The 16,025-nt window shown below is 44.3% G+C and overlaps 1 protein-coding gene across 1 annotated transcript; it reads left to right on the forward strand.

The window, feature by feature from the left end:
- Window positions 1-3,351: 3,351 nt before the first annotated feature.
- LOC125552956 (cell number regulator 10-like) lies at window positions 3,352-4,394 on the forward strand. The gene is made up of 2 exons (XM_048716679.1): window positions 3,352-3,573; window positions 3,680-4,394. Exons 1-2 carry the CDS (start codon window positions 3,465-3,467, stop codon window positions 4,042-4,044), a joined length of 474 nt encoding a protein of 157 aa, XP_048572636.1. The 5' UTR covers window positions 3,352-3,464; the 3' UTR covers window positions 4,045-4,394.
- The last annotated feature ends 11,631 nt before the right edge of the window (window positions 4,395-16,025 follow it).

Consider the following 16,025-nt stretch of genomic DNA (forward strand, 5'->3'; position numbering starts at 1 on the left):
GTCAAGGCACTCTCTGCACGGAACTACTCCCTCCGTTCCGAATTACTTGTCTTGAATTTATCTAGATACGAATGTATCTAGACTCATTTTAATGTTAGATACCTCCGTATCTGACAAATCTAAATAAGTAATTCGGAACGAATGGAGTAATTGCTAGCCTAGCTGCCATCACCCGCTAGCAACTTTCAATTTGCGAACGAAGGCAAAACATTAGTAAAATAGGGTTTTTTTGCGAGAAATTCATAAAATGGTTTTAAACAGTCGTAGTATTATACCCCTCTTGCTCGCTTGCCTGGTAGCCATCGACGTACATGTTCCGAGTAGCAACTTTGTTGCCGCTTCCTTTGGCGCGCCAGTGATATTTTCAGCAGCACTACAGCGAGAGACGACATCGTGTTAAGATATATTGTCCATTTTTCGCCATCAGTTCGGACTTTTAAATGAATTGATTGAAGCATAAATTCAATACATCGGCCAGCTGACACGGCCGGCATCGGCAAGTACGACACCGATGGACGCAGGACTCGGCCGGGGAGGGGACCGTGTCCGTGCGTGTTCGGGCCGTCAAGCTGGCCGCCACGGGACCGTGTAGTGTGGCATGAAACTGGACCCGACGCGTCACGTGACCTGCGTGCCCCCGCAGGAAAGAACACAGAAACTGCGTCCGACTTGCATGGACGAGCTGGTGGCCGGGTCTATGGCGTGCATGTGTGGCGGTAGGAACTGATTTGAGGGCGTCAATTATTTTGCACGTGTTCTTGGTGCGAGTACGTCTCTCGCCTGTGGATAGCTCTCGTCTTGCACAAAGACCGTGGCAGATGCGCCAAACATATTTCGCAAAGAAATGAAAAGCAAAACTACTCCCTCTGATTTTTTTTGAACTAAACCACGATACTTATTTTGACTCGGAGAGAGTACTAATTGAGGAAAATTGTTAGTGGGAGAGAACTGTGGCAGTCTCCAATCCTTCAGAGTTCCATTACCCCTAGTGTTGGATTTCGAGTTGTTGGATGTCATGCTTGGTGTGGGTGCTTCTCAGGGCGTGTGTAATGTACGACAACATCGACTCTTCCTCCATGGCTTCTTTCTCAGGCCATGCCATGTCCTGCAACGCACTTGCCGACTCTTCTAGGCACCCATGGTGGGCGTACATCGATTCGGTCAGTTCTTGAGTTGTAGCCACGTATCGTGAGTGTCTCATGTTGGTCGTGACACAGCCTTGGTGTCTTGTGTCTCGTCTTCTTGCTTTTCTTGGTTGGAGTTTGAGCTTGTTTCATAGGTAAAATTTTAAGATTTTTTTCCAGTCGTACGGACAAAAGCCATGATTTATCGGTCACCTGTATTAAGTTTCAAGAGTTGAAAGTTAGCATTAATTTTTCAAAATTCATCAAAACATTTCCAAAATGGGTCATATATAAAAGTACTCATCGGGAGAAATACGAATATGAAAACAAAACTTAATTTGAACTTTTCGTTCAAAAGATATAGAAGTTTCAAAATTAAAAGTCAAAAATAAAACCACGTACGAGGGACTCGGTGCTCTGATACCTGTGTGCCACAAATAAATCCGCGTCCCTTGACCCGGCTATCTTTACGGACCAAATGAAAGTGACTGCACTAAAAGAAAAAAAATGTTAATCTGGAAAAACGTAGAGACACACTCCGCGTGGAATTACTAGTCGCGCTGCTATCACTCGGTAACTTTGAATTTGCCAAAAAAAAAGTAGATGCATGTGATCCCCTTGCTAGCTTGCCTTGTCGCCATCGACCTACTACATACAAGTTCCGAACAAAACTTGCCGCCGTGTACTAGAGTAAGAATTAACATCGGCCCGCTGACACGACGGCATCGGTAAGTACGATCGCTGGACGCAGGACATGCTATAGCCGGGTTGCTCCCTCGGCATGCATGCTGTGCTGACTGGACGCAGGGCGTGTTGAACTAGTGTAGCTTTGTTCGAGCCGTCAAGCTGGTCGCGGCCTACGTAGTATCCCTGCAGGAAGTAGATGCATGGACGAGCTAGTGACCGGGTCAGGGACGTGCAAGTGGTGGTAGGAATTCAAATGATGACGTTGTTTATACGTATATTTTTGCACGTGTTTTTGGTGCGGTTCGTCTCCCCTCATCATCCACGGTATCTGGTCTTGCAGGCTGCATCATGGGGATGTATCTGGTGCACCAAGCTAATTGACAGCATGCAGCTAGTTCTACAGTGCTACTAACAAATGTAACCGTATCCAATCTTTCACTAGCCAATAGTAAGCTTTTCTTTGTATCGTGTCAGATATAAACCGATCTTGTGTAGCTGGAGCATGTGGACGTGTTCACGAGCAGATTATAACACTGATTATTGACCTGCCATAAAGAAATTCAGTAGGTACTTTCTCTGTAAACTAATATAAGGTCTTTTAAGTAGTAATTTAAAAGATCTTATATTAGTCCAAGGAGGAAATACTTTCTCCGTCCGAAAATACTTGTCATCAAAATTGATAAAAAAGATGTATCTAAACTAAAATACATCTATATACATTCCCTTTTATCCATTTTGATACAAATATTTTCGAACGGATGAAGTACTAATTAAGCGTGTACGTACTCACATTGACTTGAAAGTTGGCGCAAAAACCATTACTTATCCAGAGAGCTTTTAGATTAATGGTCGGCTGATGCTGAGCTAACTACCCCGCAAATAAAAGATTGGGAGTATAGCTGAGACGTGAGAGCGAGAACACAATCATATACGAGCATTATTAACAAGCCAAGCCGTTGATCGAGGAAGAAAACACACGCGCACGTAGGCGAAGCTCCCGGCGGCCCATAGTCCTACACCAACGGCCGCCGGTCCAGCTCCAGCACATGCGACCACCCATGCATACATGCCCGAATTACACTCCCGTCCCCATAGTAGTAATACCGCCCTACATTTTCCTTTGGCAAATATACCACCCCATTCGTATTTGGTAGTAATTACTGATCGTGTTTTCCATCACTAGAACACATTGAATGTTCAGTGAAAAAAAACCAGATGGGCTGTTTATACAGGTACGTGCATCCAAGATGAAGAGTCGTTCAGATCAAAATGGTTACTGAGTCGACGAGGAGTACCTTTTACCACACGCAGAAGAATTGATCAGATCATGAGTCTACGCTATACGGTGTGTGAGGTTTCAGGCAGCTGGCTGTCACCTTCAACGACGCGTACACTGCGTAAATACGGCTACTTCGCGCCAATTGAACGCCGCTTTGACTTGAAAACGCGGCTGGGTTATTTTACACGCTGAACCGTTCGGGACAGCACACGCATTCCTACCCATCTCCGCCCGGCCACGACCTATATATAAGCCCCCCTCCGGCGAGCTCATTCCCGGCACACAACAACAGCCAACAGGCAACAGCAAAGCGACCTCACCAGCGCACAAAGATCACCTCATCACAGCTTTCCAGTTCACCGGCCGTCGTCGCGATGAAGCCCGGCACCGAGCCGGCCACCGGCGTCCCCGTCGGCGGCGCACCGGGCGCCCCCACCGCCTGGTCCTCCGGCCTCTTCGACTGCTTCGACGACTGCGGCCTCTGTACGTAGCCTTGCTCTCAGGCGGCTCATGCCATCTTCCTCCTACTCATCTCAACGTCTCAATCGCCATGAAATGCATGTCTAATACATACTTATGATGTGTGCAGGTTGCCTGACTTGCTGGTGCCCGTGCATCACGTTCGGGAAGGTGGCGGAGATCGTGGACCGGGGCGCGACGTCGTGTGGGACGAGCGGCGCGCTCTACGTGCTGCTGGCGTCGCTCACGGGGTGCCACTGGATCTACTCCTGCACCTACCGCTCCAAGATGCGCGCCCAGTACGCGCTCCCGGACGCGCCCTGCTGCGACTGCTGCGTGCACTACTGCTGCGAGCCCTGCGCGCTCGTCCAGGAGTACAAGGAGCTCAAGGCCCGCGGCTACGACCCCGAGATCGGCTGGCACCTCAACCAAGAGCGCCGCAACGGCGGCGCCGGCGGCGTCAACCCGCCCGGCATGCAGGAGATGGGCCGCTGATCGAACCCGGCTGCTCATTGCCGTACGTGTGAAGGGAGGGTCGATCGAGCAAGCGTTCTTTCGTGCTTGGTAAATTGTTGCATAGACTTGGTTAAGTTCGTACTCTTTGTCAATAAAATCACCCTTTGTCGGAAAAAAATTCATACTGTGAATGGGTTATGTACTTATGTTGTATGGTGAGTTGATGATGTGATGTCAGGGCAAGAACGTGTGTACGTTTTTCTTCTTCTTTTTTCTTTTTGCGATGGCAGAAAAAAATGTCGCTCTGCATTTCATCCTTGTATTTCTATGGCTGGCCACCCGGTCGGCCTCTGGTTTTGAATAAAAAATCATGTTTGCTATTCCTTATACTACAACAGAATAATAATAACAATTTCAGCCGATTCCTGTGGAGAAGACGAATGCGCAACTCCATACTCATGGGAACCGCAGTGTGTCGCCGCTAGATGGGAGTAAGAGAGTCGACGGTGCGGGTAGAGGTGTGAGGCATGATCACCGCTGCCGGAGAAGGGGAGGGGTATAGAGGGACATCCGAGACGACAACAACTCGACAAAGGATATGACTCGTATTGGGCGGGGCGACGAAGCGACGCGATAATGGCATCAACCACGGGTGATGGTGGCAACCGGTTCAGCCAAAGCTAAGGGAGGGTAGCCGAGATGGGAGAAGAGGAAGACGTAGGAGTGAAAAAAGGCTGATGCGAGGAAAAGAAACAGTTGACTCATTCAAGTGACTCATAGGTTCTCTCTAAAAAGCGAAATGCACTTTCTTTTATTATTCTTCAAGAAAAAGCAGAGCTTCTGCCCAAGCTACTGCCTTCCAATACGGTATTTCTTCCAGGGAAATACACTTTAGTTTCTGGTTGTATATACATCCTATATGGGTATTTTTTAATAATTAAACAAAAAGTCAAAATAGTTCAAAAGTATTTTTAGATTAAACTCGATTTTGTTTTGCACTAGTATATAAATTTTCACAAAAAAAACCAACATTGAGTTTAGGGCAAAAAAGACAAAATGTATTTGCTATTATAGGTCAATATTCACACTATTTTGACCAAAAAATCGTCTTTTTTGAAAAGAAGTCAAAGGGTGATTTATTTTTGTGAATTTTTTCTCACAGGTATAATAAAAGGTGAAGTTTATTTCAAAAATAATTTTCAGATTTTGTTGACTTTCTGTTGAATTGCTAATTTATTTTTCCATATAAGGTATATATACACTGAGGAACCAAACGTTTCCGTCCATTTCTTCCATACCTATTTACACGACACACGATCATTATGACGATCAAATATGTTCAACGAAACATGGGTTCACATGTCACAAAGATTATATAGTACCATTCACTCCGGTTTGAAATGAAATGTATATCCCAACAGTGTAATTTATATGGCATAGAATTTAAATATTATTAATGAAATTCATTGCCAAATTTTTAGGCGCAGTGTAAACAGAGCCTGAGTAATTCCTAACATGGGTGTCCATCCATCATCGTCGAGCCCACGGTCTTCCGTAGTGAGTGGATGTCGCTGGTTCTCTAAACTAAATCCAGTTGGCGTGGTTGGGCACATGCAACTGAGGGATTTCCGGCGACATTGATTGGTCAAAGGGGCAGAGCTTACTACTACCTCCGTCACGGTTTAGAGAACGCGTTTAAGAATTCTTTGGGACCTACGTGATTATGTATTGGTTATGAGATGGGCTAAAAAATAACATTCACACTACGCATGCATATAGAAATAGTATATCAAAATACTAATTAGCTACTAGAAATAAATGCAATGCGCCCTAAACCTTGTCTATTGTAAAAACGCACGCAAATTTAACTATGTCTTCTAAACCATGACGGAGGGAGTAATTAGTACTCCGTCATCACAGCACGATAATTGATCAACGAGATATTTGCAGGTCAGCGTTGAAGATGTTCTAAACAAACAGGGTTATACCAACCTCTGGCAAGCAGGTCTGGCACGCAACGGGGCGTTCAAGTGGATGGAAGGTCAGCTGGTGCTGGAGTTCTGGATGACGCCGTCCCTGAACGTCACTAAAGTGGTCATATGCGCTGGCCGTGCGACTCTTCAAAGAAAACGGCTCGGGACCGCCATTCAACTTCAGTTTGCTAGGTCGGTTGGTCGACTGCCACTGCCATCAAACAATCAAATCCTAGTTTTTTTTTCTTTATGCGGGAAAGTATTTATATATTGCTCAAGTGGTCTATATTTTTTTCACAGCCAGCCAATACAAAAGGTGAAAGATGATCCGGCCAACACCCCTGCAGATATGATGTAGTAGCCCGAATCCTATTAGGGCATGGCCAATGCATAGTCTCAGGGTGATGCTTCATATGCCATGTAGAATTGGATAACAGAAAAAGTAGGTTCGGATGAGGAAGCATGATCCTCTACAGGAGGCGGGTGTTTGAAGAGAAAAAGTATGGTCCGGTGTATAAAGTTAGAAAAATTAAAGTGAAGAGGATGTATGTATAGTGAGTGTCATTTTCTATTCTTTAATGAGGTACACTAGTAGTAGCTTGCATTGAGAAAAATAAATCAACATAAATATCTTAAATTACTTTTTGTCATGGAGCATTTGTATCCATATACCATCATTATACATGCCTTAAGCGCCTGATGCGCCGTTTCAAGGCGAATCGGTAAATGACGCACACCAGCAGTGTACGCAGGTTCCTAAGTGGACTGGCCCATCATGTTAGCGCTTTTTTTAACGCCGGTTCGGTTTTCCTTCACGTTCTTTCCCGTGGGGTTTCCCGCCGGTTTTTGTTCTTTTTTCCTTTTGTTTTTGCCTTGTTTTTATTGTTCGTATCTTTATTTCTTCTTTTCTATTTCATTAATTTTTTAAACATGATTCAAATTCATGATTTTTTTCACAATTCATTAATTTCTTCAAATCCTTGAACTTTCATAATCTATGAAGTATTTTCGAAATCACAAAAATTTTCAATTTATTTTACTTTCTTTTTCAAATGCATGCAATTTTTCCCAATTCGTGTACTTTTTTTAATTTCTGAAGTTTTTCCGAGTTCAAGAATTGTTTTTCAAATCCATGAACTTTTCTTAAATTAATATATTTTTCTCAAAATTTCCAGCTTTTTTAATAAAAAATGAATTTTTTTGCAAAATCATATTTTTTCACATATATGAAATTTTCAATTTTCAATATTTTTTTAAATCCAGAAACAATTTTTGAATTTCGTGAATGATCGACCTATCAACGATGTCGGTCCATCATTAACTGAGCAAACAAAGCAGGGGAGCGAAAAGCGATCGCACGGTCCCCAATAGTAATGAAAGAAGTCTACATAACCCCTTAAGGTTTCAGGGAACGATCACATAACCCCCCTAAACTTTAAAACCGGGTATTTGACCCCCTGGAGTTTGCAAAACCAGATATAACACCCCCTAATAGCTTTAAAGGGTGGTTTTGAGAGTGGTTTCGAACACATGGCCCATATCACACGGGCCAGTGCAGTGCAGCTACGATCATGCATCACATAACCTGCAACATTCACAACTCCATCACTATACTCTCTTTCATTTCCTCGTCTGCTACTGCGGACTGTTTCACTGCCTCTCCCTATGTGCTCACAGTACCAGCATGCGTCGTGTTGCTCACTTGCTTGTTGGTGCGCATAGGCCGAACAACTGCGTCAGGTTTGCGACATTGTGCGGTCGTGCCCCCGCCATTGCTTGCGTTTTTCAGTTGTGCACTTTGTTGTGGCGTGTGGCTGGTTTGAGTTGGACGTGCATGTCCTTATTTTGAGGGGAGAGAGTCCGGGGTAAAATTGGAGGAGGGTCAGCAGCAAGCAGCAAGAAACTACAAGCATAGTGCTGGAGCTCCGCCGCCATGAGCCACTTTTCTCCACCACACGCTTGGACCTGGCACTCCTCCCACTTTGACGCATTGGCCTTCTCCTTAGGATACATGCAGACGTGTCTGCATCTGCCATGAGATCAAGACACGGGGTTATTGAAATGGCAGTTGCTTAGTTCCATGTATTTTTTGAAAAAAAATCGGTGTTCTTATTGTCCGCGCTGCTCTGCAAGCTTAGTGGTCAGTTGCCTCTAGTTGACTAGCTCGTTGATCAAAAGATAGTCATGGTTTCCTGGCTATGGACATGGGGATGTCATTGATAACGGGATCACATCATTAGGAGAATGATGTGATGGACAAGACCCAAACCTAAGCATAGCACAAAGATCGTGTAAGTTCGTTTTGTGAGAGCTTTTCTAATGTCAAGTATCATTTCCTTAGACCATGAGATTGTGCAACTCCCGGATACCGTAGGAGTGCTTTGGGTGTATCAAACGTCACAACGTAACTGGGTGGCTATAAAGGTGCACTACGGGTATCTCCGAAAGTGTCTGTTGGGTTGGCACGAATCGAGACTGGGATTTGTCACTCCGTATGATGGAGAGGTATCTCTGGGCCCACTCGGTAATGCATCATCATAATGAGCTCAATGTGACCAAAGGGTTGGTCACGGGATCATGCATTACGGTATGAGTAAAGTGACTTGCCGGTAACGAGATTGAACAAGGTATTGGGATACCGACGATCGAGTCTCGGGCAAGTAACGTACCAATTGACAAAGGGAATTGAATACGGGATTGATTAAGTCCTCGACATCGTGGTTCATCCGATGAGATCATCGAGGAGCATGTGGGAGCCAACATGGGTATCCAGATCCCGCTGTTGGTTATTGACCGGAGAGGCGTCTCGGTCATGTCTGCGTGTCTCCCGAACCCGTAGGGTCTACACACTTAAGGTTCGGTGACGCTAGGGTTGTAGAGATATTAGTATGTAGTAACCCGAAAGTTGTTCGGAGTCCCGGATGTCACGAGGAGTTCCGGAATGGTCCAGAGGTAAAGATTTATATATCGGAAGTCCAGTTTCGGCTAGCGGGAAGGTTTCGGGGGTTACCGGTATTGTACCGGGACCACCGGAAGGGTCCTGGGGGTCCACCGGATGGGGCCACCTATCCCGGAGGGCCCCATGGGCTGAAGTGGCGTGGGAACCAGCCCCTGATGGGCTGGTGCACCCCACCCAAGGGCCCAAGGCGCCTAGGGTTGGAAACCCTAGGGGGCCGTTGCCTCCCGAGGGGGCATGCGTCCCCCTGGTTGGAAACCCTAAGGGGGCCGTTGCCCCCAGGCCCCCCCTTTTAGATGGGATCTCCAAGGGGGCATGCGCCCCCCTAGCCCCTATATATAGTGGAAGGGAGGGAGGGCAGCCGCACCTTGCTCTTGGCGCCTCCCTCTCCCTCCGTAACACCTCTCCTCCCCGCTTGTGCTTGGCGAAGCCCTGCCGGGATCCTGCTGCATCCACCACCACGCCGTCGTGCTGCTGGATCTTCATCAACCTATCCTTTCCCCTTGCTGGATCAAGAAGGAGGAGACGTCTTCCCAACCGTACGTGTGTTGAACGCGGAGGTGCTGTCCGTTCGGCACTTGGTCATCGGTGATTTGGATCACGGCGAGTACGACTCCATCATCCCCGTTCACTTGAACGCTTCCGCTCGGGATCTACAAGGGTATGTAGATGCACTCCTATTCCCCTCGTTGCTAGAATACTCCATAGCTTGATCTTGGTGATGCATAGAATTTTTTTAATTTCTGCTACGATCCCCAACAGTGGCATCATGAGCTAGGTCTATGCGTAGTTTCTATGCACGAGTAGAACACAAAATAGTTGTGGGCGTCGATATTGCCAATTATCTTGCCGTTACTAGTCTTATCTTGATTCGGCGGTATTGTGGGATGAAGCGGCCCGGACCAACCTTACACGTACGCTTACGTGAGACTGGTTCCACCGACTGACATGCACTAGTTGCATAAGGTGGCTAGCGGGTGTCTGTCTCTCCCACTTTAGTCGGATCGGATTCGATGAACAGGGTCCTTATGAAGGGTAAATAGAAATGGGCAATTCACGTTGTGGTTTTGGCATAGGTAAGAAACGTTCTTGCTAGAAACCTATAGCAGCCATGTAAAAACTTGCAACAACAATTAGAGCACGTCTAACTTGTTTTTGCAGCAAGTGTTTTGTGATGTGATATGGCCAAAGATTGTGATGAATGATGAATGATATATGTGATGTATGATATTGATCATGTTCTTGTAATAGGAATCACGACTTGCATGTCGATGAGTATGACAACCGGCAGGAGCCATAGGAGTTGTCTTTATTTATTTATGACCTGCGTGTCAACATAAACGTCATGTAATTACTTTACTTTATTGCTAAAGCGTTAGCCATAGTAGTATAAGTAATAGATGTCGAGACAACTTCAAGAAGACACGATGATGGAGATCATGATGATGGAGATCATGGTGTCATGCCGGTGACAGCGATGATCATGGAGCCCCGAAGATGGAGATCAAAGGAGCAAATGATATTGGCCATATCATGTCACTCTTTGATTGCATGTGATGTTTATCATGTTTTACATCTTATTTGCTTAGAACGACGGTAGCTTAAATAAGATGATCCCTCGTAATAATTTCAAGAAAGTGTTCCCCCTAACTGTGCACCGTTGCGAAGGTTCGTTGTTTCGAAGCACCACGTGATGATCGGGTGTGATAGATTGTAACGTTCGAATACAACGGGTGTAAGACAGATTTACACATGCAATACACTTAGGTTGACTTGACGAGCCTAGCATGTACAGACATGGCCTCGGAACACAGAAGACCGAAAGGTCGAGCATGAGTCGTATAGAAGATACGATCAACATGAAGATGTTCACCGATGTTGACTAGTCCGTCTCACGTGATGATCGAACACGGCCTAGTTAACTCGGATCATGTTATACTTAGATGACTGGAGGGATGTCTATCTGAGTGGGAGTTCATTTAGTAATTTCATTAGATGAACTTAATTATCATGAGCTTAGTCTAAAATCTTTACAATATGTCTTGTTGAACAAATGGCCCACATTGTCCTCAACTTCAACGCGTTCCTAGAGAAAACCAAGCTGAAAGACGATGGCAGCAACTATACGGACTGGGTCCGGAACCTGAGGATCATCCTCATAGCTGCCAAGAAAGATTATGTCCTAGAAGCACCGCTAGGTGACGCACCCGTCCCACGGAACCAAGACGTTATGAATGCTTAGCAGACACGTGCTGATGATTACTCCCTCGTTCAGTGCGGCATGCTTTACAGCTTAGAACCGGGGCTCCAAAAGCGTTTTGAGAGACACGAAACATATGAGATGTTCGAAGAGATGAAAATGGTTTTTCAAGCTCATGCCCGGGTCGAGAGATATGAAGTCTCCGACAAGTTCTTCAGCTGTAAGATGGAGGAAAATAGTTCTGTCAGCGAGCACATACTCAAAATGTCTGGGTTGCATAACCGCTTGACTCAGTTGGGAGTTAATCTCCCAGATGACGCGGTCATTGACAGAATCCTTCAGTCGCTTCCACCGAGCTACAAGAGCTTTGTGATGAACTTCAATATGCAGGGGATGGAAAAGACCATTCCTGAAGTATTTGCAATGCTGAAATCAGCAGAGGTAGAAGTCAAAAGGAACATCAAGTGTTGATGGTGAATAAAACCACTAAGTTCAAGAAAGGCAAGGGTAAGAAGAACTTCAAGAAGGACGGCAAGGGAGTTGCCGCGCCCGGTAAGCAAGCTGCCGGGAAGAAGCCAAAGAATGGACCCAAGCCCGAGACTAAATGTTTTTATTGCAAGGGAAGTGGTCACTGGAAGCGGAACTGCCCCAAATACTTAGCGGACAAGAAGGCCGGCATCACGAAAGGTATATGTGATATACATGTAATTGATGTGTATCTTACCAGTACTCGTAGTAGCTCCTGGGTATTTGATACCGGTGCAGTTGCTCACATTTGTAACTCAAAGCAGGAGCTGCGGAATAAGCGGAGACTGGCGAAGGACGAGGTGACGATCCTGCTGCATCCACCACCACGCCGTCGTGCTGCTGGATCTTTATCAACCTATCCTTCCCCCTTGCTGGATCAAGAAGGAGGAGACGTCTTCCCAACCGTACGTGTGTTGAACGCGGAGGTGCTGTCCGTTCGGCACTTGGTCATCGGTGATTTGGATCACGACGAGTACGACTCCATCATCCCCGTTCACTTGAACGCTTCCGCTCATGATCTACAAGGGTATGTAGATGCACTCCTATTCCCCTCGTTGCTAGAATACTCCATAGATTGATCTTGGTGATGCGTAGAGATTTTTTAATTTCTGCTACGATCCCCAACAATGGGGTTATGTGACCATTTCCTGAAACCTTGGGGGGTTATGTGGACTTCTTTCCAATAGTAAAGGCCAATTCTATTTGGCACGTGTGTTGCTGGTTAGCAAACGCGCGGGGCACACCATAACCTCCACACCAACATCTACATTTTTGGCACGGCCCAAGTAGGTTTTTTTCCCATCTTTTAGGAAGGTTCTACAAACTTCGCAGACCAGTCTTTTTGTCAGTTTTTTCTGTTCAGTTTTTTCCTGCTTTTTTCATTATGTTATGCCCTTTATTTTTTTTCACGGGCATTCTTTCTTTTCTTTCCTTTTTTCCAGCATATTTTAAATTTTCGTGAATTTTTTTAAAAAACTCATGAGCTATTTTTGCAATTCTGAAAAAAACTAAATTTTTTGAACTTCTTTTATGTACTTGTGAACATTTTTTAGTTTTACTAACATTTTACACAAATTCTGTCTTGTTTGCTTCTTCTTTTGTTTGGGGCTTCCCTGCGGACCTCTGTCTTGTTTGCTTCTTCTTTTGTTTTTTTTCTGTTGGTGATTTTTGTTTTTGTTTTTGTGTTTTTTATTTTATTTTATCTCTAGATTTATTTATTTCTTTTGATTGCCCATTCTTCATTTATGGGTTCTTTCTTTTGTTTTTTTTATTTGGTTTTTATTTAGTTTTTTTCTTTTGATAGTTTTCTATACTAGAAATATTTTTCAGTATATTATAATGTGAAAATTAAATTTAAAATGTATTACCAAGTTTTATTTAATGTATTGTGGTTTCATTTATACAACCCAACTTTTTTATTGTAGGATGTATTATTTTTTAATATACGTTGCATATGTTTTATACACATTGACTTTATTAATCTATGGTAAGCATTTATGTACATGTGGTGAACATTGTTTTCATACAAAAGGAACTATTTTTTTAATGTACAATGAACAATATTGCAATATACGTTGAACGTCTTTTAGTTCACATGATCTGTTTTTTTTTTTTAAAAACACACACCAAACATTTTTTTGAAAAATAAATGAATGGAAAGGAAAAAAAACTAAAGAAGTAACATTGCACTTACTGACGTGGCATAAAGTTTTTTCCCTGATTGTATTATTGTATGATGATAGTGTAATTAGTGAGACTAATGACGGTTACTAAGTTTATCTCATGTCACTGTCTCTAGGAATTATTATATTGAGATGGTTGACACCCCGGTTTAAAAAAGAAAAATATGATGGTATCCTAACACCCCGAGAGTTCTAGTTCGCTTTCTTTTGAGCCATAGGACAACTGCACTATTAAGAGGGGTCGAGGCAACCATGTACACCATCCATCCTATATCTATCACATAAAATATATGCGGTAAAGCTCTTCCAATTGAGGTCTGAGCCACACACCCCATTTTCACGGGGTCAGCATGCCAAACTCCCTAGATACCCAATGTACATGGGTTCTCTGCCCCCATGCCCACGGGGCCCCTGATTTGGCTTCGGTGATCTTGTGCACATGGGGCCAACTGGTGAGCAATGATCACATTTGGAGAGGAGTATTTATAACCCCATCCTTCTTCCACCTCCAACCCTAGCCATTGATTTTTTTTGATAGAAAGACTGTAAGGGGTTCATAATTGATGCAACAAACCCAAATTGCAAGTACCATGCCTTGAACCTGGGTGGGTGGGAAGGCATCAGCCCCTTCCCACCACTAGGCTATGCCCTAGTCATTGATTTGAGTTGTTTCCAACATTGATACTACCTCAAAATCTTGATTCCCCTCAATCCCTCCGCCTAAAGAAAGATTAGGGTGAGCCACTTGGTGGCGCTCCTGAGATTTGGCTTTGGCATATCTCTAATGGATATTAGCACTCTCCAAAGTGTCCGAACTTCAGGATACCTCTGCATCTCCGACTCTTGTTGTTTATGTTTTACTGTTTCATTTACTTGCGTCGTATGTGTGTTGGCTTGATAATTAGCCTGATGCATTGCTTACCTTCGTTCTAGTTTGCTTGCCATATAGGTTGTTCTCACCATAGACTGCATATCTAGATAACTTACTTTTTCGCATTACCCCTAAAATTTGGAAGTTAAAATACAAACAAATCAATCTCCTATTCACACCTGTTTCGGTTGAACTCCATCCTTTCGGCAACACGAAGAAGAGAAGTGCCAACCTTCTCCATTATATCTGTGAAACATATGGAGATGAAGAAATAAACGGTCATATCTTCACATGTAGTATGGGAAGGTCGCCAACCTTTCCGTTGAGGATATAGGGCAACTCTTCCTAAGAGACTTTGACATCAATTTGTATTGATAACTTATCTTTATATGCTATTTTATCCACTTATGTGCATCACAATGTGGACACCAAGATAAACTCTATATGGCATATCTTCATAGGGTTGCGTAGATTATAATTTTATATTTGTTTACAAAAGTACAACACGTGCACCATGTTTTGGGCAGGACTCGAATCACCGGTTGACAAAGCGACACCATGCCTATCTCTGGAATACTTAATCCTTGTTTTGTCCTTAGTAACAATTTTTTAATATGAAAGCGGTTTTACTACAGTTAAATCGGCTGAGATTGTCTTATATCGACATTCTAAATTGTCCAATGTATCCACATTAAGATTCGTGTAGGGGTGGGGACGGGGTTCGATGTGAGATTAGATGGCTAGTACCACCGACTTCAGAAAATTTTCGACAACTATGAAGAATGTGACCCACAAGTTGCTTGTTTGCATAGCGGGGGTACATTGAGGGCCACAACTAAAACTCCCTACTAAGGGCTCATTCGGTTTTTGCGGGATGTCCAAATTAGGGGAATATGAAAAGTAAATGATTTGGATGCCCTGTCCAATCCAATCCTTTCAAATTTCAGAAATGATAAATTTTGAACGTTTGGGATTTGGTTATAGCAAACCGAATGTTTTCGATGGCAATTTTAGTGGGGGGTGGCAAGTTTAGTTAACACGCACGGCAATTTTCTGGCAAAAAGCACAATGAGAACAGATTTGCCATGCATGTCAAATAAACTTGTCATCCTCGCGTCACTAAAATTATCATAAAAAACGTTCAATTTGCCATGATAAAAAATGAACGTTTGGGCGTTATCAGGGTCCTAGAATTTTCCATGGGTCTCGCCTGGTGACAAGAATTCTTAGGAATTACGCCAATATGAACACAATCACAAGACATAGAGTACCTTCATTCATTTGAAACGATTGTCATAGTAGATAGGGAAAAAAACCATGGTTCAAAATCACATTGGAATCCTTCAAAAAGAATCTATATATACACCGAATGAGCCCTAACATCGCCGCGATCGAGTTCGATCAATTGCATTGCATGGTGCGATCGACGCACGTCCATACCTTCCTTTTGGTGCCATGACGCGGTCACCTTAGAAACAAGACGCAAGAACGCATGCATGCGCATGCACCAATTGGCAAGAAGATGGAGTACAACAAGACGCCCGGGACACTCGCGCTCAGTCCAGTAGTCGGCACCAGATCCGGCACTCCCGCTGCTCGATCGCTGATCCCCCATGGTCATGGCCGCGCGCATGCACCGTCGGAAAAACCTCCCAGCCGCACCGACGACGAGCACCAAGAACCACTCCCTGGCCGCGCGAGCAACCCCACGGACACATAAATATCCGGGCGCTCGACCGCTCCAGCACACCACGACGCAAATCCCGACAGAAACCACCGAGGTTCTCGATCCAATTCCAAGCTGAAGCAA

This window comes from Triticum urartu, chromosome 4 (assembly GCF_003073215.2).
Source record: "Triticum urartu cultivar G1812 chromosome 4, Tu2.1, whole genome shotgun sequence".
NCBI classification, from domain to species: Eukaryota; Viridiplantae; Streptophyta; class Magnoliopsida; order Poales; family Poaceae; genus Triticum; species Triticum urartu.